We start from the raw sequence: 22,722 nt of genomic DNA, 5'->3' as shown, positions 1-22,722 counted from the left end.
GAGCTCTCCACCGGTATCGATGCGAAAATGAAGCGCGATATGTGGGGCACGTTGAGGACTGTGGCAAGAGGGAAGGCTATTGTGATCACAACACGTACGTAACGGTTGTTATATCCGTGGGTAGTCAGCTCTCACGGTTGTTCCTGACAGATTCTATTGAGGAAGCGTCTGCTCTCGCCAACAAGGTCAGAATCTTGGCTAAGAAGACGCTTGGTGAGTAGTGGTGCTCCCACTTTGCTGCATTGCAGCTGATAAGTCATAGCCGTGAGAACAGCCGACTCTTTGGCGGAGCGTTATGCAACGTATGAAGTCCATTTCTCCTGCTGCAGTCGGGAGGAGGTGGTCCTTGCCGAAGAGCTCATGGCCCAGGTCCCTGGCGCGCGTATGGCGGACGACGTAGCAACGCGTTTCGAGGTCCCCATAGGACATGGGATGTCGCTGGCAAAGCTATTCGGCATACTCTCGCCACAGAAGGACTTCGAGGATACAGTGGAGAGAGCGACGCTTGAGAGCGTGTTCCTGAAGATGATCAGGGAGAACGACGTCCTTGAGGAGGACACGGCATCGCGGACGCGAAGCCAGTAAATTCCGCAGTCATTCACTTCAGCACGATGGCAGACGATGGCATAGTCCGGATCAGTCTTCAATTGTACAACACCTACTAGTTAACTCTCTAGTAATTGGACAATACATTTTCCACTTGTCGTTCGTGTTCACCAGAAAGTCTCTAGACCTGCAAAGTACATGAGCTGTACCTATACCGTTTATCTGCTAGCACACCTTGTACTAGAGCAAATAGCGGCTCTGCCAAACATTATAGTGCATCAATAGTAATTGAAGCGGTTCGGTAGCGATGCTGGAGTGAAGGCTGTGCATCCCACGAGTTGTTGACGCGTTGTTTGGCTTGACGTCAGGTATGTGCGCTTAGAGGTTCCGTCCCTCTCGAGCGTCCGTCACTGAGAAGGGACCTGACCAGACTCTTTTCCTACCGAAAGAAAAGCTCGAAATTGAGCCTGTACTAACATTCTTGAAATATTCACCTTTCAACTTGAGCACTGAGAGTACTGAGCTCGAAGCTTCGAACCTCTCGCAAGGTAGCTGTTCGCTTTTATGTTGATTAAAACATGGTTACTGACTTGATCGCGAGCAACTACGTGCCGGGATATCTCGGTTTGCTTCACATGCCGGACATTCGTGAGATTGTGTCCGCGTCCATAGTAGCCATCACTGTCGAGAATTAACCTTGTACGACATCGGCCATCGGATGAAGATTGCGTAACACAGCAAGTGACTCCGTTCACCGTGAATCCTAGCGAGAGCTCTTCGACCTACCACGACAGTCTGGAGCCAGAGCCTCCTGGCTGCTTATTCTCGATTGCTCTTGCCACGCTGTCAGCCTTGGCACCGGAACAGTATTGAGTCCGTCCGCAAGATCCTCTCACTCACGGGCGGCTCGAGGATCCTCCGAGGCCGCTGCGGTACAGATTTAGCACCCGTCATACACACTAATTTGTCTCCATTCGTGCATAACTTGACCCCCGAGGAGTTAAATACATTCCGACCACCATCTTCCCTTCTGCCTTGCCGCAGATCGCGGAACGCAGCGTTGACGCTGCGCCTACCATATCTGCTTATAAGCTAGCTCTGCCGGTGAAGCGTACGCAACGATGGTCCACCGTCTTTTCTGGAGACAGTTCACGGCGTTGGTCTGGAAGAACTGGATAGTGCTCTCGAAGCATCCTTGGGTACGCTGACTGTTCTTAGAGAAAGGCTGCTGATGTTCTGACCTTCAGTTAGCTTAACGTTCTTCGATGTATTATTCTTCCCATTGCATACGGCATATTCCTCGCAGTCGCACAGCTCTTCCTCGTCAAGCCAAACAACGTATGCCCCCTACGTCGCTGACCGCTGGATTCTATTAAGCCTCATCTGTTTCCTAGTACGGCCTAGGAACTGCTATCACCGTGCCGCGCCTCGCTGATCAATATGACGGCTCGTTGGCGCTCGTGTGGGCAGATGGCACAGATGGCAGTGGCTCGCCATCCTCGACCGATATCATATCGCACATAACTAGTAGCTTCGACTCCAAGCAACTAAGCAATGTCAAGAAGGCGGACTCCCCAGACGATGTCCCTTCGCTATGCCCGGAGAATTTCAACGGCTACTCCGAATGCTACGCTGCAGTGGTCTTCAACTCGCTGCCCGGATCTAGTGGGAATGCAAGTGCTGCGGCGCAATACAACTACACGCTTCGGGCGGACTCAGGACTATACTATGTGAACGTAGAACAGCACACAAGCAGCTACGAAGAGCGTGTGCTGCCGTTGCAATGGGCAATAGACAGCGCGATCATTGAACTGACTACGGATACCTCTCCTTCAACTCCTCTAGAGTGGCCTTTCACGCAGGAGACGAACAGCGAGCAAAGCACCAGCATCCGCCTGAGCTATATCAGGGGACTCCGCACCTTACTTGTCCTGGCACTACTCATATGTTACATCGGTATTGCCTACCAGCTCCCCGGATCCTTCATGAACGAACGCGCAACGCAACTCACGAGCCATATGAAGGCGATGGGCTTGATGGACTCCGCGCGCATCGTTTCCTGGCATGTCAGCATTTCACTCGTCTATCTCCCCGCATGGATCATCGTCTCCGTGATCTGGCACTATCGCATCTTCACCGGCACGAACGGCGGGCTCGTCTTCGTTATCCATCTCCTGCTGGGCCTCTCCCTCGCAAGCTGGTCGTTTTTCGTGTCTGTTCCGTTCGGTAAGAGCCCGCAACTTGCGGCGATCGCGTCCACGGTGCTCGCGATTGTATTCGCCATCCTCGCGCTCGTGGACGAGCATGTGAGCACCGGGGCCGCGTTCTTTTTCTCGCTGTTCTTCCCCCCTGGCTTCTACATCTTCGCAATCCGCGCTGTCTGCGGCTTTGAGGTACATCAGATCCCCACAAGCGTCACCCGGCCTGACCCTGACAACCATCTGACCCTTCTCCCCTTGATCATTGCTGCCATCGTGAGTCGGTTCTCTGTGATGAAGAGACTGTCACTGACATCATGATTTCTGCAAGATTGACGTGTTCCTATGGCCGTGGATGGCCGTGTTGCTGGAGAGAAGGCTGTACGGTGCACATAATCCATCGACATCCTCCCGGCGATTCTGGAGAAAGCGAACACCAGCGACTGAAGAGGGCTCGCCGGTAGTGCCGCCCGGCATTGCTATCTCCATTCGGAACCTAGGAAAGGACTTCAAGACATCGCTATTCAAGCGCGACAAAGGGCTGGTCACTGCAATAGCGGACCTGAGCCTTGACATTCCCAAGACGGGTATCTACGTCTTGCTTGGGTCAAATGGGTAAGCATGTGGAGGTGACATCGCATATAGGGTCCGCTGATGTTCGCCATACAGAGCGGGCAAGTCGACGACGATGTCCATCTTGGCAGGACTTTTGGGTCGCACACGAGGCACAGTGCTGTTCGAGGGCGGGGTTGAGCGCCCTCCTCTAGGAACGATAGGCCTCGTACCACAGAAGAATGTCTTGTTCCCTGAGCTGACGTGCTACCAGACACTCCGCTTGTGGAGAGCGATCAAGCCGCTGAGCAATTCATCCGACGATGAGGATATCGAACAATTGCTGCGTGATTGTGATCTCGGTAAGAAGATCCACTATAATGCGAATGCGCTTAGTGGTGGGCAGAAGCGCAAGCTGCAGCTGGCAGCTGGGTTGGTGGGAGGCTCAAAGAGTATGTATTGTTTTATCTGCTCTTCTACCAGAATCATAGCTGATCTGTCATTCGACTTCGTAGTCCTCCTGGTGGATGAGGTCAGTCATGACTAGGTGATACGTATACCTCAACGCTGACACAAATGCTAGTGCACTTCCGGCGTGGATCCACTGTCTCGTCGTGCCCTCTGGCGAACCCTGACATCCGTGCGTCATGAGAGAACGATTGTCTTCACCACGCATGTACGTTCATCTTATTCGATATTGTGACCACGAACTAATACTGCATGATTAGTTCCTCGACGAAGCTGATCTCTTGGCGGACACGATCGCGGTGCTTGCGGCTCCTGGGAGATTGGTGGCACAAGGCACGCCGGTTGCGCTCAAGTCCGAGTTTGGCGAAGGCTACACTGTGCAAGTATCCTCCAACGTGGCCGAGCCCTCCGAGAAGATGTCCATTAACTCTGCGGAACTCCTCGATCATGTCCGCCGTCTGGCCCCGTCCGCCTACATCACCTCTTCCTCGCCCAATGAAGTATCCTATCATCTCAAAGCGAAGGACCCAGAAGTCGTACACAGGGTGCTGGAGTTGCTGGAGGTGGAACGAGAGGCAGACCGCGTCGGTTCCTACTCCGTGCAGAGCACCTCGATCGAGGACATATTCTTGGGCCTCATGCACAGCAATGTTGACAGTCAAAGCGAGAAGGCGGAGAAGGGATCAGAAACGCTGCTTCCAGTCCTCTCCAATGGCAGCCAACCTCCATTGGAGCTGACTAACGGCCGCAAGAGGTCGCCTTTAGGCCAGGCGTTCACGATCTTCCACAAGCGACTGCTGGTCGCAAAACGGAGCTGGCTCACACCGCTGCTTTTAGTCCTAGTTGCTGTAGCGGGTTCCTGCGTCCCCTTGTTCTTCATATCCGGCCGACCTGCTCAAACTTGCGTGCAGAAGTTCGGAATCGTCGCGAGCATACCGCTGTATGCGCCGTACTCGCCTGTAGTGCTGGAGCAAGCATCCTACAATGCCTCTGGCGATCAGATACTGGTATCTCCTCCCGGGCTTCTATCAACGCTGGGTCCGACTACGGAATTAGTGCCGGTATACAACATCAGTAACAATGCTACCTTCGTCAGCACGATCAATCAGAACTTCCAGAACCTCACTCTCGGAGGGATCTCGGTAGACTTGGAGACTGGGTCGGCACTCGTTGCTTGGGAGGCAACGCCGCCGGGGTATACTGGGCTCGTCATGCTCAATCTCGCGTCCAATCTCCTGTTTAACCACGCTCTCAACACATCGGGGAAGGGTACTGAGGTCCCACAGCTTATCACGGCTAACTTCCAGCCCTTTCCCGGCTTTGATGCAGGCACTCTGGTGGCTCTAAAGTGGGTGGCGTTCTACGGTGCTGCTATGGTGCGTATCCTTGACATATTGTGGCATTTCGTCTGTATCGAATGTTTCCTGTAGTCTGTCTTCCCAGCATTCTTCTCGCTATACGTATCGAAAGAACGGCGGTCCTCCGTGCAAGCCATGCAGCTGTCCAATGGTTTGTCAAATCCCGTGGGCCTGTGGCTGGGGCACCTCATGTTCGACTCCATGTTCTCTATCATTATCTCGAGCGTCATGGTGATCGTGTTTGCCGCCGCATCCAATCAGTTTGCTGGACTCGGGCTATTCGTGAGTTGCACAGAACGCTCACCTTGGAATCCCTCGATTGCTCATCGTCACTTCAGTGGGTGGTGCTCTTCCTGTATGGGATCGTCGGAGCGTTGTTCTCCTATTGTGTTTCGCTGGCGGTCACCTCCCCGCTCGCAGCATTTGCAGCATCAGCTGGGTACCAAGTTGTGATGTTCATCGTAAGCAGTCATTTTCAAAGCCGCGTCAATTCGATGTTTTACTTCGTCTTTCTAGCTTTATTTAGCCGCCTTCCTCCTGACTATGACCTACGCCAAGGTCTCGAATGATTCGCGCGATCTCAGTATCATCCGTACGCGACTATACCTCATCGGCTAGGTTGTCCGCTTATACTGCTTTGCTCAGATTATACCATGTCCGTTGGATCGCCTGTCGCGAGTGCTGTACGTGACTCCGTTCGTGATGTTCTTGCGCTCTGCTCACTGCCCAATCCCCAGTTGCAAGCTGCATTTGTGTCGGTGAATCTCTTCTCCTTGCTCTGTGACGGCGAGCAGCCTGTTACCACGGCATCCATTGGAAAGCTCTCCCGATTCGGAGGACCGATTCTGTATCTTATCGTCTATGCCTTCGTGCTGTTCGGCATCCTGGTCTGGGTGGACTCCGGCTCTATACTACCTCGCCGGTTTGCATCGCACAAGCGGGATGGAGCCGTGGCTGGACGTATCGGACGGCAGGACGCGGACGATGAGGCAGTGGCGGTTGCGAAGTCGAACGACGCACTGCGTGTACTTAGCGTGGTCAAGGCGTTCGGGAGCTCCGATAATAGAGTTGTGGACAATGTCAGCTTTGGCGTGTCCCAGGATACGATCTTCGCTCTCCTTGGGCCGAACGGGGCTGGCAAGACAACGATGTTCAACATGATTCGTATGTGCCAATATGTGCATGTACGCGCGTGCCCTCATAACCTTTCTCCTCTCATGTAGGCGGCGATGTAATTCCAGATGAGGGAGATGTACTCATCAACGGCGTCTCAGTTGTCACTCATCCACGAGCAGCTCGGCTCTCCCTTGGAGTCTGCCCCCAGTTCACTGCAATAGACTCTGAACTAACCGTGGAGGAGCATCTGATGATCTACGGACGTCTCAAGGGCTTGTACCGTGGCGAGGAACTGAAGCGCAATGTTCAAGCGCTGATGAATGCCACCTCGCTTGACATATATGCGGGTCGTCTGGCGATTCGTTTATCCGGAGGGAACCAACGCAAGCTTGCTTTAGCTATTGCCTTGATCGGTTCGCCCTATCCTAATGTGATCAATATCTGTACTAACTGTTCGGCAGGCAATCCATCGGTGGTACTCATCGACGAATTCTCCACCGGTATTGATGCCAAGATGAAGCGTGATATGTGGGGCACGCTGAGAACTGTGGCCGTAGGGAAAGCCATTGTGATCACCACCCGTATGTGAACTCTTGGCTTCCTACGCGGTCGTCCGTATCTCACGATCCTGTGTACCAGATTCCATGGAGGAGGCATCTGCACTGGCCAATAAAGTCGGCATTCTGGCTAAGAAGATGCTCGGTGAGTAAACTGCTACTACAGAGTTTCCGCACCTGACGAGTATGCTCTTGCAGCGGTTGGGACCACGGATGCCTTGGCCGAGCGCTACGCAACCTACGAGGTCCATTTCTCCTGCCGTAGTCGAGAAGAGGTGACTCGCGCTCAGGAACTGATGGTTCAAATCCCGGGTGCTCGTATGGCAGACGACGTCGCAACACGCTTCGAGGTCCCCATAGGAGGCGGAATGTCATTAGCGCATCTCTTCGGTGTGCTTTCGTCCCAAGACGACTTCTCAGAGTATACTGTAGAGAGAGCCACACTGGAAAGCGTTTTCCTGAAGGTCATCAGGGAGAATGACATTCTAGAGGAGGACAGTACATTGAAAAGACGGAGATGGTGGAGATCTTGCTAAACTCAACAAATGCGGATGTGAAGTTCGAACATTGCGTCACTATTTGGATGTTAGATACTTAAGGGACTTTCTACCGTACTTCTCTCTACTGTGTCTGTTTGTAATTGACCATGTCCTCCGGACATCGTTAGATACCAATCATCATAGACACTTTCATTTAGTAGCAATGTACGTCTGCTACTAGTTAGTTCAGTCTTTAAGACGCTGTAGTATCCAGGCATGATGAACCTGCGATGCTATGGGCAGGCCAAAGCTAACTGAGTTCGGCTGCCGTAGTAGGTAGCTCGAGAGCGAGCCGTTATTAGGGGGGCATTAGCGAGAGAATCGCTTGGCTGGATATACACCACCAACGATGCCACCGACGTTCGAAAATTTGACGTCCCTGACCTGATCTCACATTCCGACTTTGGAGAGCGTCTCACTTGCGTGCACGCTCTTTCCTGTGTTCTACCAACTGTCTTGATCCTCTCCAACCTTAATTTAAAGCGTAAACGCACATTCAGTGCAATCATTATGTCTCAGAAACTCGCCGACGCCGCTGTGGAAGGCGCAGAAGAGGGTGAGGATTCTTCGCGGAAACCATGGCAATGAGGTCTGATAAAGAGATGCATAGAGCAAGAGGAGAGTGATGAATATGATGACTTCGAAGAGGTATGCTTTCTGTCAGACTTTTTTGTTTCAAAAATTAGATCGTCTCCTTGCTACAAGGAGGTCGAGTACATCGAGGAAGAAGACCATGAGGAATATGATGAAGAAGCCGGTCCCGTACGTGTTCCATGCCTTCTAATAATGATAGCAGTGTTTTGATGCATTTACGAACGACGCAGAGCGGACAGGGATCTACCTTAACGGCGTTGTTGCTCGGCGAGGTGAGCATCCCCAAATTCCATACATGTAAAAAAATTGAGAACACTCTCTGCAGGGTGATGAGGCAGACGGAGAAGAAGACGAGGAGGAAGACGAGGAAGACGACGAGGAATATCAGGAGGGTGAAGATGAGGAGGAAGCTGAGCCTACGTCCCCCGCAATTAGCTTCGCAGGAACAAAGCGCAGTCGAGACGAAGACGAAGAGAAGCCGAGCTCGAATACATCTGGCGAGGAGCTCCAAGACGACTATGGAGAGGTGGATGAAAACAATGAGATTGTCACGAAGAGGGCCAGAACTTCGCAGGAGGAAGAAGAGCCTGAGGAAGAGGAAGAGGCTTGAGCTTGTCATGATTCACAAGTGTTTGTTATTTTTAACTAATTGTTCTTCCTCTCGTTGTATGGACCGATGAACAGTACTCGTGCAATGTATTATCCGGTGGTCACTAGTGCAACATACATTCCGATCCAATCATTGCAAATCCTGCGACCCTGCAACATGCTTCACAAGTCAATTGCGGAAAACCTTGGCAAGATACCGTTCGAGACCACTCGCATCTCGGACGAATGCACCGACCATCCAATCCTGGCGGACGACAACGCACATGAACTCATCTCCGATGAAGTAGTGCTTGAAGGCGTAGCCGTCACGATCATAGACAACACGTATTCCGGCTGCCGACCTCGGGTTCCTATCCTGAGAAAGTAGTACCGTCTGGAAGTCGTGAGCCTTGGTTGCCTCGATGATAGCATTGATCTCAGGCCTGTCTGTGGAAGCTCCCTTACTGTGTGGGACGAAGACCAGCACGGTATGCACATTTGGCTTGAAGAGGTTGAAGAGCGAAATCTCCTTTCCCGTCTCGGAGACCAGCCCTGGCGCCTCCGGAGCACGGTCCCCAGCCCTGAGGCTGCTCGCGTATCCCTCGTATCCACGAGCCTTCATGTCTTCTTCGTTCGGGCTGCTTGTGTCTCTCTCATCCAAAACGATGCTGCTCCAGCGATAATTGACACCATAAAGGAGGAGTGCATTGTTTCGCCACCGGAACCAACCAGACTTCTTGTCGTCTTCCGCGGCCTCGTCTGCCGTGCTCTTCTTTGCGACGGCGTGAGTATACAGCGCAGTCGTGGCATGAAGCATTTGCGTGATTACGGGAAGACGCTCCTCATTGTACGACGAAAGGAGGGACATGGACGATAATCCCTTGTGTACGAGAGCCATCTTCCAAGCCAGGTTTATCTGCCACGTTCTGTTATAATAGGCTCGGAAAAACGGGAGCTGCGGAGCGCACGCACAGAGTCCTGGATACTACAGTTGAGCCCTTGTCCTCCGGTTGGCGAATGAACATGCGCTGCATCTGGTATCGTCTTTCAATCGGGTAACTGCAAGACCACCATCCAGTATGCAAACTCACCTCCTACAAGGAAGACCCTCCCCTCTCCAAATTTGTTGCCAATCCGCATGTTAGGTCTGTATGTAAGTGGACATTACTGGCACCGTCCTGTCCTAGACAAATATCGCAAGGACCCACCTGAAGTACGATAGCCAATGGAACTCTCCAAGGACCAAATCCGTTCTCCCTGTCTTCTCCCGGAAGAGTTGCCGCACTTTGTCCGGCTCGGAAAGCTCGGACGGGTCGAAGTTCTGTCCGGTGATGCCAATGTTGAACATCTTAGTCGTAGAATTCCATGGTCGAGCTTGAATCCTGACGATTGCTATAGCATACATTTGGAAAGAGAGCAACAAAAGGTTTACGTGAAGTGGCCTGGATGGCCCCAGATATGCCAGTACTGTCGTGGAAAAATGTCAGTGCAGGTAGTAAGTGGACAATGACGCACTCACATCACTAGACAGTCCGTCTATTTCGACGTCGGCCCACACCATGCCATCTGCATCGCGCGTCTCGCCTTGGAACGTCAATCCAAGCAACTTCCTACTGACACCTGACATCCAAGAATGAATCTCATCAATACCAAGAACTCCGAGCCATCTGTGACTCTCCACTGACCTCTTGCACCATCAGCACCAATCACGAACTCAGCGTGGACAATTTCCTGCGATGACGGTCCACCGATATGATGGATGAGCAGAGTAGCATTTACTGCGCTACCATCTTGATCGATGGCCACGAGTTCTTTCCCTAGCTCGACCTTGCAGTCGTACCGACTGAGGTGTGCGCGCATTATATCTTCTAACGTTGACTGACTAAGGCATTTCCCATTGCCCTGCCAGTCTTCAGCTAAAAATATATGACGCCACGAACTGTGCACTCACATAAGGGCGATCCGGAAAGTCCGGCATGTCCTCGTAGAGGTTCCACGTTTTCGTGGGCTCTATGCCTTCCGGCAGCTTGTATGCTCTCATGGTAGGTATATCAACAGCAAGATCGGAGACATCCGAGAGGATACCGAGCATTTCGAAAATCTCAAATGTGCGAGGCTATTATGGTTTCACAACAAATTCACTACACAAGAGTAGATGAGACGTACCTGCAGACCGAATCCGCGGGATCCAGTATGATACACACTTGCTTTGTCGATAATGCGTGGCCGCACGCCATTCTGAGCCAATGCCAGAGCCATAGCAAGACCGGCAGGCCCTGCACCAACCTAGCAGCATGTAGGCATGAGGATCTCAGCACGATAATCGTGAACCGTTACGTACTATCAAGACGGGGATAGACTCCATTTGGCTGATGAGCTGCTGAAAATCTTACTCGTCAATGAGACGTTGGAATTCAATCCACATGAAGCCGACATATATATCCTTGTTGTATTTGCGTCGGTGGGCGTGTGCTTGGTAACCAGGTTTGATGAGCGGGACCGCGAAACCCGAGATCAAGCACTGGTTAACCGTGGCGATCCATCGATGATTCCAAGTGGTCTACGGTAGCATCCATGTACAGGACAACCATGCATACCGGCATAGGGGTATAACAATAGTGACTACCTAGGGTATGTATAGAATAAGTTCTAAAAGATCACGATGGCACCGCGCTCACCGCGCTGCGAGGACACTAGTCCGTTCACGTAAGTGCTGCAGCTTCCGTCCCAGCCGTTCCCCCTCCATCTTTCGTTCCCAAACCTGATATGCAGGTGTCCTCCTCTTCGGCATCCAGTGCTTCCCGCCCTTGTCACCCTCCGAACGCTTGGATCTCATCACAGACAGATCGACCACCCGGGGTGAGGATGTATATTTAATCACTTCGCGATACAACAATTTCGACTCCGCGGCCAGCGTACGTAGATTAGGAGGTGTTGTGGACTCATCGGAGTCAGAATCCTCGGAGTCGGACAGCGTAGAAGGTACAAGAGGTGGCGTAGGCTCCCGAGGCATAGGCTCTGGCAGAGGCGGTAGAGACTCAAGTTCTTTGAGCAGATCTTGACCCTTGAGGTACGAGTTCTCCGTGCGCAAGAACCGAACGGTATTACGAAGGGCGTCGATCTGATAGTACGTGAGATTCGCGGTCGTCCACAAATAGGTGAAACATACCTGCTCGAGCAGATAGGAGGTCTCCAAACTACCCTCCACCTGAACGTTCTCGGGTTCTGTTGCTTGGTTGCCAGGCACTGCAAGGCATGTTAAGGACTGCGATCTCCCCACTCATAAAACGCGACTCACGTTGCTTCTCCTGGCTACTCGTCAACATTTTCAACTTCGCGTTGTCCTGTTCCAACGCATACAAGTCCGCCTGGAGCTGCTCCATCGCCTCTTCATATGCCCGTTCTTGTTTACGTGATTTATTCAGCTCAGCCTCCAAGTCGACGATTGTGTCGGCCTGTTTCTTAACTGCCTCCATGCGCCGCTCCATCAGTTCGATCTTCACGGTCGCTTCTTGTATATTCTGATCCTTGGTCCTCAGCGTACGCGCGAGAGCTTGCATCTCGTCGTTCAGCTGAGCCACCTTCCTCTCAGCCTCAGCGTTGATAGCAGTGGCAGCCCTGATCTCATCGATACGAGCCACCCAAGGCGCCGTACCGGTGACTGAGAGTATATATAAGGAAACGTCAGCAGTTGATGAGGGAAGTACAACGCACTCTTCAGTGTGTTCTCAGATTCCAGAGCTAATGGTAGGAGTGAAGTTGCCTCCTGAACCATCTGCGTGAAGAAATTCGTGACAGTGTCCCACGGGGAGACATCATCCTTCTTCCCCTTTCCGACTGTCGAAGCAGCCGTCTGCTTGACGAAAGACAGTACGCTGGAGAGCTGGAAGGGAGCCTTCGCACTCCGTACATCGCTTAGGTGTGGCATGATCTGTTGCGCGAGCTGTCGGAAAACAATAACCATCAATCGCAATTCGCGTATCGGAGCATACAAAATCTTAGAAGAAACGCACCGAGATACCGAAGTTGACGAGCTCCGGAACAACATTGTTAAGCGATTGGAGCTGCGGCACAAGATGGGCCTTGAGTGCAGCGGAGTCCTCTGTTAAGTCTTCTAAGCGCTTCGTGAGTTTCCTGTATATACGTCAACCTCATCGCATACACTGAGGATGAACCAAACAAGACGCACTTGGAAAGCACCTTCGCGCTCCTGCACTGACCCAACAATTTCTGAAGCGGGTCGAAGAACTCCTGATCGGCATCCAGTCCTCCCGATATGACCTCAACGTCTGGATCACGCTAAGTGTCTGTCACTCCCCGTCAATGATCGTGCTTACCCTCATCCTTCATGATCGCAGCTACAGACGTCTTGACGAGGCCTGCCGATGCGGCGAACATTTCCAGATCGTGATCAAACGACAATGCAAACCCGAGTTCGCGCTCGCCCAAGTCGTATTCGAAGCCGTTAAGGTACGTCTCCACCAGGTGGTCGAATTGAGACTGAATCCTGAAAGGCAATGGGTTTATTCTACGCCAGAGTTCAGCGTGGCGATGGCTCACTTTGCCGCGTCGCTGACGCATTCGAGCTCACGGAACTCCTCGCGGCGCAAGAGTTCGATGTGCATGTCGATCCGCTTCTCAATAGGTGCAATCTCGGGGAATACGCGGCCAATATTGAGGAAAGACTCCCCATCGCACCTACGAAGGAATGCGGTAAATCGTTTGCAGGTTGTCGATAGACTGGAGAGACGTCCTCTCATCTGAACATAACTACTGTTAGCACGAGCTGCTAGGAAGACGATTCTGAGACACACCTCGCACACCCCGACCAGCACGTCCGATACCGGGCCATTGAGCGACTCAGGCAGATTATGCGTCTGCGCCACGACGGTGTTAATGAGATCAACTTTCGCTGCCAAACGCTGAAAGAAGAGATAGCAGTTGGTGGCATCTGTATCCGACTCGACGTAGATCTGAGGGAGATACGGCTGTACATTGAGGGAATTGGCATCAATAGCGACATCCAGTACAAAGTACAGGTAGAAAACTCACCTGAATGATAGCTAGTAGCTCCTTGGCCTCCTTCGCTTCGATCCTCTTCACCTCAAGATCGATGTACCGAGCTTGGTTCTTAGAGGCCGATGACTGCAACTTGAGGTTCAACGACATCATCGCAGCGGTTTGCGAAGCCGCAGTTGCTGCCTGGTGCTGCGACGTCTGTGTCTCTGTACGGAGTGTATCAAGGTCGCTGTATAATTGTAAGCAACCACTCGAAATCCTTGATGTCGAGAGATCCTACCTTTGCAGCTGCACGACAAGTTCCCGGAACTGCATAATGGTGCTCTCGAGGTCCTGGCATGCTTCCTCAAGTGCCACGATCTTTGCTGCCTGGTCGCGGATCAGCATATCCTTGCCGTCTGCATTTATGCAGAGTGTCAGTCAGAGAATCGCCCGCCAATGGATGTTTCGCTCCGGGCACTGACCGATCTCTTCCTGCATTGCCTTTTCCGTATCAATATGGTTCTCCTCGATCTCGTCATTTAGCTCCTTCAGCGCCTCCAGGTCCTCGATGGTAATACGCATCTCTTCGATTTTCTGATGGATAGGTCAGCCGACTCATGCGAATGGCAGACGAGACGGGAAAGAAGTCGTACTTCTCCCAGCATGAGATTTCGCTCAGTTAACTGTACGAGCATTTCTTCCGCTCCAAGCGCATCGTCCAGCTGCAGCTTGAGCTCCTCGACCTGTACCTCAGCATTGGCCAACTTAAATAGTGTCTCTTCCAGTTGGGCTATAGACCGTAAATCAGCTTCAGCGCTTCACGCATGGTAAGGGACCAACCTTGTACATCGTCCAGGTTCGCCACGTCCTTCTCCATCTCCACGATTCGCCTGCGCTGTTCTTGGTCGTTCTCCTGCGAGATGTCTCGCAGCCTGCCAAACAAATGAGTCTCGCGCGCCTTTGTATAATAAACAAAGCACTAACCGTACAAGAGCTTCCTTCAGTCGCTCATTCTGCCTCTCGAGCTGAATGTATGCCAGCGACTGCTTAATAGAGCTGTCGCCTCCCTCGTCTCCACCTTTAAGAAAGGCCCACTAAGCACGGCTGCCAACTCATATTCAAAACGCACTTACCGCCGCCCTCCCTGAGCACCTGTAGCTCAACTTCCACGACCGCCAACCGCTCCCTAACCTCCTCCAGATCCGCTTCCGCCATCTCTGCGCGCTCCTCCGCCATCTCCTTATCGAGCATCACCATCTCGAGCTGCTCCTGCGTGTCGAGGATGCGGCTCTCCGCAAGCTGTGCAAGCTGCTGGGCGTCCGCGAGCTCGCGGCGTGTCGCGATGAGCTCCGTTTGCTGCGAATTAAGCTTTGCCTGCAACTTCGGGCGGAGCGCGACGAACGACTCGGCCTCGGAGAGCCGCGTCTCGAGCTCGCGGACGTGCCGCGCGTCGTCAGCGCGCTTTGCCTCAAGCACACGGACCTTCGCGCGGAGCTCTTGCAGTTCCTGGTCATCTTGGACACGCTGAACATAGAACGTTTTACTCCCTCTCACAGAACGATTAAGCTCGCGCAGACACTCACTACTGGACTTGGCGGGCGGGAATCCGTTGGCTCGGTAGGTTCGCGCACCACAACTGGTGAGTCGAAGTCTAGCTGCGGCGAGCCCACCCTGCGGAGTAGAGACGGCAGCGGCGGGGTCGACTGCTGGAAGTGCGTCTGCGCCTGCGCCTGCGACGGCGAGCGCGGAGAGGTTGATACAGACGGTGGCGCGAGCGTCCGCGGGGAGAGCCTCGTCAGACCCTCTTGCGACTCGCCGCTCCGTTGGCGCGCCATAACGGGGCTACCTGTGCTGTTGCCACCTGCATCGCTCTGCAAGGATGCCTGGCGCTGCAGGGACGTGCGCGTTTGGAGCGAGATGGACGCTTTGCGTTTGGCGGATGATGCGAGGCGCGCTTGGCGCGGAGAAGTGAGGATGCTGCTGGATGACGGTGAAGGGCTTACGCTCCCAGGAGAGGACGGGCCGCCACGCGTGGATGACGAGAGGTGAGACCTTGAAGGTGGGATGCGGGGAGCGCTGGTGCTGCTTGTCCGCTCATGCGCGACTGGGGAACGTCCAGCAGACGGCTGAGGCAAAGGTCAGGTCTCGCGTACCAGCAAATGAACGTGCTCTACTCGCCGAGGGAGAAGGCGTGCTTTCCAGAGATACGACCTTCACCTGGCTAGGTCTCACGAAGACACCGTAGTTGGGCTTGCAAGTAAAGTACTTCACGCCTTGCACCGTGCCGTCGTTCTTCCCGTTAGACTCCGCGAGCTCGATGCCGATCCAGCGTCCGGCGGAGAAGGAGGTCGCGCCGCAGAATCGAACGACGCCCCGTCCCGGGGGGACTTCCACGATAGCACCCAAGGGAGGCTCTGTCGGCGCCATAGGTGCAGCAAAGCGAGTGTCTTACAGATGTCCGGAGTTCCTCTCGTCGAGAGCACTCTAGCAATAAGAAGGTAATTTCTGTATAATCAACGCATCGGCCTGGTGACCATATGCGTGTCAGGACAGGTGCGACCAAAACTGCGAAGCTGTGGAGGAACCGGGAAGGAACGAGCTGTCGACGGGACGCGTCCGTACTCGATCACGTGGCCATTAGCGCCCATAAGGCACAACTACCAATGCCCATCCATACGTACAATGAAGGCGGCCTTCGACAATGCTCGAGATCTCTTCTCCTCGTTTCCTTTATGCTGCCCGCCAGATAATATGACTGCGCTTCCTTCTGTAACACTGGCTCTGCGCGACAACCTCATACCGCACCATGCCATGACCATCCGCAGTGTTTATACTGAGCTTGTGCTCCCCGCCGAAGCCGCAGCGAAGGAAGACCGCAAAGCCCACCTCATCGCCATCCGCGTTCTCGGATACCTCCTACTCTATCCTCTCAACGATGTTTGTCGTAGCGTCATTGCTCAAGAGATCGCGTCCTGTAACGGTAAGCCGGATCTCCGAGCTGCTTTATATGAGCTTGGAGAGTGGTATGTGACGCATTTCATTCGTCTCTGTAAGTTCCGTTCCTTGAATGCAAAATGCGGTCCAATCATCTTTCAATCTACAAGCACAAGGAGAGGACTCCTGCTCCATCGTCACATTCCTCGAGATCATCCTTCGATAATCTGCAGGAGATGATTCAGGCAGTCTTAGCACAGAGCCCTAGTAAACCCGGTAGCACGAAACAACAGGTAAGTTGTTACCATCAGTCGTTCATTCGTGCCACAGTTTGATCACCATCAATTCATTACTAGGCTCTCGTCAGAGACAATTTCCGCTGCATGGTGACTGGTCGGTTAGACCAGAAATCTTATTTCAAATACTCGTCCGAAATGGAACGACCGGAGGAGATAACGGAAACACAATGTTGCCACATTTTCCCAAATATGCTCGGTAATATCGAGACAGGCGAGAAGGTATGTTCCTTCCCGTATGTCTATCCATATGATGGCACCCAAATGGCACACCTGCGCAGGCAAACTACGTGGCGGATATCTGGACCATGTTCCGACGATTTGGTTACCGCGAACTTCAACGAGAGCTTTCGGGAGATTTAATTCACCGACTTGGAAACGTTTTGACGCTCAGTGGGAATCTTCATAGCATGATGGACACGTTGGAACTCTGGTTTGAACCGATTGAAGGAATGGTAAGCTCGACTTCTACTATCTCGCAAATACATTCATTTACCCTCCTTCAGAAGAACCGCTACCGTGTCCAAATAATACAGGATGCAAACGACCTGTTACATGCTCCTAAAGAGGTTGAGTTCACCACATCGCGCGATATTCCACTTCCGAACCCGAAATACCTGAGTATTCACGCAGCCTGTTGTCGCGTTGCTCATCTTTCCGGCGCGGCGGAACCCATTGACGATATTCAACGGGACATTGAAGAACTGCCAGTACTCGCCAATAACGGAGCGTCTTTGGATACCCTCACCTACGCTCTTCAACGTCTTGCACCGCCGGTTTAGATTTACAGCTACCATCTCTGCCGACTTTATTTACGCCGTGTAATCTTCAGTCCGCGACCAATCATCTGCATTTCATTTGCAGATGCCCAGAGGCCCGGGACAATATTGGATCTGGTGCAAACATGGCCGTAACAGTCGCATTCTAACTAAGCTGGTGACAAGGAATCCAAATACTCGTCTTCTACGAATACATCATCGTATCCATATGATCCGGCTAGCGTTCGATGCTCACATTAATCTACTGTAGCTGAACTCCAGCACTGAGTACTGAATACCGAGTATTGATCCCACACTAGCCGTAATTACGCCGTTGACCGCTCTCGAAATATATTTATATTCGGTCAATGTCATAAAGGGCGGCGTAGCATGCACAGCAGCAATGCCCAGGTCCGACATGACGAGACGCGGTCCTGGCTGGATAGAACGTGCTCATCGAGGGTCGCCCAGACAGTGTACATGCTCGGCGGCCTGCGGTCCAGTGCTGCGAGATCGATAAGATCGTGCGGCGAGAGTGGGGAAGAAGAGGGAAGAAGCAAGCAAGTCCTCGAGGAACCTCTTCAGCCTCTTGACGCTGGTCATCGTATAAATTGACGGCGCGCACGTCGCTCGCAACGCAACTCTCACCATGGTTCACGTCAAGAACAAAGTCTGTCTCATGTGAGTCCGGGTGCTGCTCGTCTTGCGCGATGTGCTTATACGGCGCTGCAGCGTCCACGATGGCTGGGGCATTGCCCCAGAGCCCAACATGAAGGGCGACGCTATCACAGCGGGGGACACCACGAACATGGATACGATCTCGAAGGAGCATAGCGTGCGCACGCTGCATGCTCACGGCATCGCCGTGGGGCTCAGCGATGGGCTTATGGGCAACTCGGAGGTCGGGTACGTGCGCTTTCATCCTTTCACGGCGGCGCATTGAATGAGCGAATGCTCAGGCACTTGAACATCGGTGCTGGGCGGGTCGTCTGGCAAGATATCGTGAGGATCGATGTGTCGATCAAGAAGCGCCAGTTCCACAAGAACGAGGTCATTGTCGGGAGCTGCAAGCATGCAAAGGAGGGGAACGGCCGTCTGCACCTGCTGGGTCTCGTACGTGTCGCGTGGATCTACCTTTCTGCTCAGGTGGCTGACCGTGCGGTACTCTAATCTATGCGGTACTCTGATACAATAGGTCTCGGACGGTGGCGTGCACTCGCACATACGCCACCTGTACGCGCTGCTCGAGGCCGCGAAGGAGGTCGGTGTCCCGCATGTCTACATCCACTTCTTCGGCGATGGGCGTGACACCGCGCCCCGCTCGGCCGCAGGATACGTCAAGGACCTCCTCGCCTTCATCAAGAAGGAGAAATATGGTGAGATCGCGACCGTCGTGGGTCGTTACTACGCAATGGACCGCGACAAGCGTTGGGAGCGCATCAAGATCGCCATGGATGGCCTCGTGAAGGGCGTAGGCGAGAAGGGCGAAGACATCGTGAAAGCGATTGAGGAACGATACAAGAAGGATGAGACGGACGAATTCTTGAAGCCTATCATCGTGAACGGCGATGAGGGCCGCATCAAGGATGGCGACACGCTCTTCTTCTTCAACTACCGCTCTGACCGGATGCGGGAGATTGTCACTGTGCTTGGCCTCCCTGACAAGCCCATGGAGGTCGATGTACCGAAAAACCTCGTGTGTAGGTTTTCTTGTGGATTGGTTGTTGACTCACATTTCTGTGGCTGCTTCCTAGCACATCAGCACCATGTCACAGTACAACGCCGAGTTCCCCTTCCCGGTTGCCTTCCCGCCACAAGCGATGACCAATGTTCTCGCTGAATGGCTCGCGAAGCAGGGCATCAAGCAGGCACACATAGCTGGTACGTTTCTTTTATATTATCGTGCTCGCATGTCTCCGACCGTACATAGAAACCGAGAAATATGCACACGTCACATTCTTCTTCAACGGCGGTGTTGAGAAACAATATCCTAACGAGGAGCGTCATTTGATCCCCTCGCCTAAAGTCGCGACGTACGACAAGGACCCCAAGATGAGCGTCCAGGCCGTCGCGAACACGGTTGCGGAGGTTATACGCAAGGGCGACAAGGAGTTCGTGATGTGCAACTTTGCGCCGCCGGATATGGTTGGCCACACGGGCGTGTTCGAGGCAGCCGTGGAGGCCATCTCCGCAACGGACAAGGCCGTCGAGACGGTGTACAAGGCCTGCGAGGAGGCGGGCTACATCCTGCTCATCACCTCGGACCATGGGAACGCGGAGCAGATGATCAACTCCGAGACGGGTGCGCCGCACACGGCACACACGACGAACCCGGTGCCGTTCATCATGACGGGTGACCCGAAGAAGTTCCACTTCACTGTCGACAAGAAGGACGGTGAGGAGGAGGAAGGCGCGCTGTGCGATGTGGCGCCGACGGTTCTTGACGTAATGGTGAGTGCATATGTGACTGAGATATCTTCGCTATTCTCACGACATTTTGTATGACTCAGGGATTGCCCAAGCCCGAAGGCGAGTGCCTGAATACATGCGAGCGTAGATTGTGAGACTGACTATTTGATTGCAGAGATGACAGGTCGCTCGTTGCTCGCGCATGATGAGAAGAAGGAAGCAAATTAGAAGGACTCTAGAACGTGTATTTGACATAACTGTAAGAAGTAGACGTTCAAGGGATTTGAACTGCTACCACTGCGAATAGACGAGGTGATAATGCTCAATTTGCTGTTCTCAGGATGGCTTGAGAAATTTGTTAGCAGCCTTGCCAGAACTCTGCGAAAGGTATATATATATATGGACTGCGAGATTTCTTTTGTTACGTTGGGTCGGCTTGCGTTTCCTCTTAAACTGTCATCGATTCATCCCTCTGGTAACATTGCTGTTACCAGAGCCTCTGGTAACATTGCTGTTACCAGAGGGATCAGCAATATTAATGGCAGACTTTCACGGTGTCGGCTGCTGCCGAGCTGTGCCTGACTTTCTCAAACTCCGCGGCGACCGATGGAATTTCCGGTGGCGTCTGCAGACTGCGACGCTTTACCTGCAGTGGTCTTAACATGATCTGCTATGCTGTAAAGCTGATTTTGGACGTGCAACGGATTGACTGCTGCTACAAATTCGCCGACGTTTGCCTATGTCTCGGACAGCATTCCGCATTGCGGCAGAGGGATGCAGTTTCTGGCCTGGCAAATCTCCCCCCTTGCCATTTATGCTATGTTGAGCGTAGCAATGCATAACAATTTGCTCGGACTCGTATCGCGATCGGAAAAACATGTCAAGGTGCAGATGCGGCCACAGTCAGAGTCGACGATATTGAACACGATCGCATGCCTGTAAGTACGATGACTACTGCATCTGCGCTAACTCGTAGGTCTCACAGCCCTCAGTGATACCCTGCTCGTCCTCCATGCTATCCTCGACATTCTCAAAAACAAGAGACGTGTGCTGGATCTCGGCGCCAAAGTTGCCAACCAGGCGAGAGGGAAAGTCCAGCGTGTACGAGTCGCTGTGAGAAATCGGGTTCAAGCACACGCTGCCGACGGACACCTGGCGTAGATTGAGGAGGAAGCGTGATATCAGGATTGATGAGATTCTGATTGACTCGATAAGCATGGGCTGAGCTGGATTGGGTATGATTGGTCACTTACGGTGGCAGGAAAATTGAGATGTAGTCTGCGTTATTCTGCCTGCACGTTACCTTAAAGTGGCCATGCAGGTGTGTGGGTAGACTTGCCTGTGAACTCCGAAAGCGGAGTGCGATCACGATCTCGAGGATGTTGAGAAGCAAAAGGGCCCTGATGAATGGTGGAAGAACGATGTCACGACAAGGCACTGTGACAGAGCTCGACATACATGAAGTAGAGTGTGCCTTGAATTGGCTGCTTGTAAGGCATCACATGTACCAAGAGAGCCACAATACTCACCATCCCTCACCAGCACCGTCGCGATCGATCCTTTTAATCGTAATTTCCGCACTTTTATGGCGAGGCCCGATGTCTTGAACCAAGTGACAAGGACCACAATCAGGTCGGATACAGCCGGGCAGATGCGCGCGAAAATGATGACTGCAGGTATCGTGCATATCAGAGCAACAACTCATCGGTTTAATGCAAACTCACGTCTAAGCAAAGGACGGTCAGTCGTAGGAGTGCCGACATCGGGGAGGTGGATGTGGCACTCACTTGTTCTGTATCGCGATGGACATGCGGACGTTAAAGCCACAAAGTGGATAGCTGCCCACGTAAGGGACGAACGCGTATGAATATCTTGTATATGCAAACTGCCCGGAGGTGCTCAACAGACATAATGGCGGAGAACATATGTACTCACGATGTTGGCGCCGGCTGGCACCAGCCCCAGTAGCAAGACTAGCAATGCAGGGGCGATCTGGCCTCCGCTGATAGCATATGTGCGGAATGCGGAAAAGCCTAACAATTTATCGATCAGTCTCTTCATGAAACCTGAGCTCAAACAATCTCTGACTTGCTGTCACGGCCTCAAGAACAGCAGTCATCACGTTCCCCAATAATGTCACAGCCTCACAGCTGCGACAATCTATCTACTGCGCTGAACATACGGTGCGGTCATCGCCGCTCACCTCTGTGTGCGCGTATATCATGAGTGCTCGATTTACTCGCACGACGACACGACATGACTAACCAGTGGAGTATGCCACCACACCGCGCTCAGTGTGGAACTAACGCCTTGCACCACGAGCAGGTAACGGTTGAGGGCAAAGATAACCGTGACAGTGGTCAATCTGGCCCCCCAGATGACCTGAACCTCTTCAGCGAAAGTCACCATGTACTCAAAGAAGATGAAGGCTGAAAATATCCAGTCTGTAAGTCGAGTTCGATAGCTTGTAGTGGTCCGATCGGGGGGCGTACCAGCAGCTGCGAGACTGCAGTAGTTGTTGGCGTATCTGTGACAGTGACCGCAATCTCGTCGGTTGAACGCCTCGCAAAGTATCGACGTCCTCACGCTTGCTGTAAGGAATCCACTTCTTCCTGAGCTAATATGCTTGCAGCTGACGAGTTCGACATTATAGAGGTATCAACGTCGGTGACAACGGTCAATGCAACACAGAACAGTTCTCGGAGGGACTTGAAGGATGCCCATCGCCGCGCGACTCATCTTTATATAATGCCTGATTGACCGGACGTGAACGCAGAGGGCCCGGGTAAGTATCAGATGGGGGCTTAC

The 22,722-nt window shown here is 52.9% G+C and overlaps 8 protein-coding genes across 8 annotated transcripts; 5 read left to right on the top strand and 3 right to left on the bottom strand.

Moving 5' to 3' along the window:
* Window positions 1–655, top strand: LAESUDRAFT_730610 (uncharacterized protein). The gene is made up of 3 exons (XM_040909873.1): window positions 1–94; window positions 151–213; window positions 263–655. The coding sequence occupies exons 1-3, from the start codon at window positions 28–30 to the stop codon at window positions 583–585; spliced, it is 453 nt and encodes a 150-aa protein (XP_040759829.1). The 5' UTR covers window positions 1–27; the 3' UTR covers window positions 586–655.
* Window positions 656–1,667: 1,012 nt separating this feature from the next.
* Window positions 1,668–7,331, top strand: LAESUDRAFT_763193 (P-loop containing nucleoside triphosphate hydrolase protein; the record flags this gene model as incomplete). The annotated part of the gene is made up of 17 exons (XM_040913218.1): window positions 1,668–1,745; window positions 1,798–1,884; window positions 1,941–3,020; window positions 3,076–3,359; window positions 3,414–3,748; window positions 3,812–3,828; window positions 3,880–3,972; window positions 4,025–5,140; window positions 5,195–5,404; window positions 5,461–5,583; window positions 5,639–5,714; window positions 5,768–5,805; window positions 5,860–6,286; window positions 6,346–6,651; window positions 6,700–6,819; window positions 6,878–6,940; window positions 6,994–7,331. 17 exons carry the CDS (start codon window positions 1,668–1,670, stop codon window positions 7,329–7,331), a joined length of 4,791 nt encoding a protein of 1,596 aa, XP_040759828.1.
* Window positions 7,332–7,685: 354 nt separating this feature from the next.
* Window positions 7,686–8,785, top strand: LAESUDRAFT_815539 (uncharacterized protein). Its single transcript, XM_040914699.1, has 4 exons — window positions 7,686–7,890; window positions 7,945–8,096; window positions 8,159–8,200; window positions 8,254–8,785. The coding sequence occupies exons 1-4, from the start codon at window positions 7,845–7,847 to the stop codon at window positions 8,536–8,538; spliced, it is 525 nt and encodes a 174-aa protein (XP_040759827.1). The 5' UTR covers window positions 7,686–7,844; the 3' UTR covers window positions 8,539–8,785.
* LAESUDRAFT_441502 (uncharacterized protein) lies at window positions 8,658–11,014 on the bottom strand. The gene is made up of 10 exons (XM_040902469.1): window positions 10,858–11,014; window positions 10,683–10,802; window positions 10,468–10,632; window positions 10,202–10,418; window positions 10,036–10,136; window positions 9,949–9,983; window positions 9,725–9,898; window positions 9,608–9,663; window positions 9,489–9,550; window positions 8,658–9,432 (listed from the first exon to the last, which is right to left on the bottom strand). Exons 1-10 carry the CDS (start codon window positions 10,879–10,881, stop codon window positions 8,707–8,709), a joined length of 1,680 nt encoding a protein of 559 aa, XP_040759826.1. The 5' UTR covers window positions 10,882–11,014; the 3' UTR covers window positions 8,658–8,706.
* Window positions 11,015–11,190: 176 nt separating this feature from the next.
* LAESUDRAFT_662688 (dynactin) lies at window positions 11,191–15,944 on the bottom strand (the record flags this gene model as incomplete). Its single annotated transcript, XM_040905008.1, has 18 exons — window positions 11,191–11,637; window positions 11,686–11,762; window positions 11,815–12,177; window positions 12,231–12,459; window positions 12,530–12,650; window positions 12,706–12,805; window positions 12,854–13,023; window positions 13,077–13,276; window positions 13,331–13,504; window positions 13,569–13,764; window positions 13,816–13,933; window positions 14,000–14,111; window positions 14,171–14,307; window positions 14,358–14,449; window positions 14,502–14,595; window positions 14,651–15,041; window positions 15,101–15,621; window positions 15,683–15,944. 18 exons carry the CDS (start codon window positions 15,942–15,944, stop codon window positions 11,191–11,193), a joined length of 3,804 nt encoding a protein of 1,267 aa, XP_040759825.1.
* A 240-nt stretch (window positions 15,945–16,184) lies between these two features.
* LAESUDRAFT_730607 (uncharacterized protein) lies at window positions 16,185–17,871 on the top strand. The gene is made up of 5 exons (XM_040909872.1): window positions 16,185–16,497; window positions 16,572–16,744; window positions 16,808–16,969; window positions 17,029–17,202; window positions 17,254–17,871. Exons 1-5 carry the CDS (start codon window positions 16,269–16,271, stop codon window positions 17,527–17,529), a joined length of 1,014 nt encoding a protein of 337 aa, XP_040759824.1. The 5' UTR covers window positions 16,185–16,268; the 3' UTR covers window positions 17,530–17,871.
* A 79-nt stretch (window positions 17,872–17,950) lies between these two features.
* Window positions 17,951–20,153, top strand: LAESUDRAFT_685893 (cofactor-independent phosphoglycerate mutase). The gene is made up of 8 exons (XM_040905907.1): window positions 17,951–18,186; window positions 18,238–18,411; window positions 18,465–18,618; window positions 18,701–19,201; window positions 19,260–19,386; window positions 19,436–19,956; window positions 20,016–20,034; window positions 20,090–20,153. Exons 1-8 carry the CDS (start codon window positions 18,155–18,157, stop codon window positions 20,140–20,142), a joined length of 1,581 nt encoding a protein of 526 aa, XP_040759823.1. The 5' UTR covers window positions 17,951–18,154; the 3' UTR covers window positions 20,143–20,153.
* Window positions 20,154–21,279: 1,126 nt separating this feature from the next.
* On the bottom strand, window positions 21,280–22,344 carry LAESUDRAFT_662599 (uncharacterized protein; the record flags this gene model as incomplete). The annotated part of the gene is made up of 3 exons (XM_040905002.1): window positions 21,280–21,614; window positions 21,846–21,969; window positions 22,180–22,344. Coding segments are annotated over 3 exons (624 nt in total), but the record flags the coding sequence as incomplete, so codon positions are not given.
* Window positions 22,345–22,722: the final 378 nt, after the last annotated feature.

Source organism: Laetiporus sulphureus, assembly GCF_001632365.1.
Source record: "Laetiporus sulphureus 93-53 unplaced genomic scaffold LAESUscaffold_52, whole genome shotgun sequence".
Lineage (NCBI taxonomy): Eukaryota > Fungi > Basidiomycota > Agaricomycetes > Polyporales > Laetiporaceae > Laetiporus > Laetiporus sulphureus.
This window is presented reverse-complemented; position numbering and strand designations above follow the sequence as displayed.

Bases quoted from the DNA above. Each gene is read 5' to 3' on its own strand.
- LAESUDRAFT_730610 (XM_040909873.1), top strand. From the start codon at position 28: ATGAAGCGCGATATGTGGGGCACGTTGAGGACTGTGGCAAGAGGGAAG. The intron at 95-150 runs GTACGTAACGGT...TGTTCCTGACAG, and splicing joins GGCTATTGTGATCACAACAC to ATTCTATTGAGGAAGCGTCT. The intron at 214-262 runs GTGAGTAGTGGT...GATAAGTCATAG, and splicing joins CTTGGCTAAGAAGACGCTTG to CCGTGAGAACAGCCGACTCT.
- LAESUDRAFT_815539 (XM_040914699.1), top strand. From the start codon at position 7,845: ATGTCTCAGAAACTCGCCGACGCCGCTGTGGAAGGCGCAGAAGAGG. The intron at 8,097-8,158 runs GTACGTGTTCCA...CGAACGACGCAG, and splicing joins ATGATGAAGAAGCCGGTCCC to AGCGGACAGGGATCTACCTT. The intron at 8,201-8,253 runs GTGAGCATCCCC...CACTCTCTGCAG, and splicing joins CGGCGTTGTTGCTCGGCGAG to GGTGATGAGGCAGACGGAGA.
- LAESUDRAFT_441502 (XM_040902469.1), bottom strand. From the start codon at position 10,881: ATGGAGTCTATCCCCGTCTTGATA. The intron at 10,633-10,682 runs GTACGTCTCATC...AAACCATAATAG, and splicing joins CCCGCGGATTCGGTCTGCAG to CCTCGCACATTTGAGATTTT. The intron at 10,137-10,201 runs GTCAGTGGAGAG...CTTGGATGTCAG, and splicing joins TGGTGCTGATGGTGCAAGAG to GTGTCAGTAGGAAGTTGCTT.
- LAESUDRAFT_730607 (XM_040909872.1), top strand. From the start codon at position 16,269: ATGACTGCGCTTCCTTCTGTAACACTGGCTCTGCGCGACAACCTCATA. The intron at 16,745-16,807 runs GTAAGTTGTTAC...ATTCATTACTAG, and splicing joins CCGGTAGCACGAAACAACAG to GCTCTCGTCAGAGACAATTT. The intron at 17,203-17,253 runs GTAAGCTCGACT...ACCCTCCTTCAG, and splicing joins TTGAACCGATTGAAGGAATG to AAGAACCGCTACCGTGTCCA.
- LAESUDRAFT_685893 (XM_040905907.1), top strand. From the start codon at position 18,155: ATGGTTCACGTCAAGAACAAAGTCTGTCTCAT. The intron at 18,619-18,700 runs GTACGTGTCGCG...CTGATACAATAG, and splicing joins GTCTGCACCTGCTGGGTCTC to GTCTCGGACGGTGGCGTGCA. The intron at 19,202-19,259 runs GTGTGTAGGTTT...GCTGCTTCCTAG, and splicing joins TCGATGTACCGAAAAACCTC to CACATCAGCACCATGTCACA.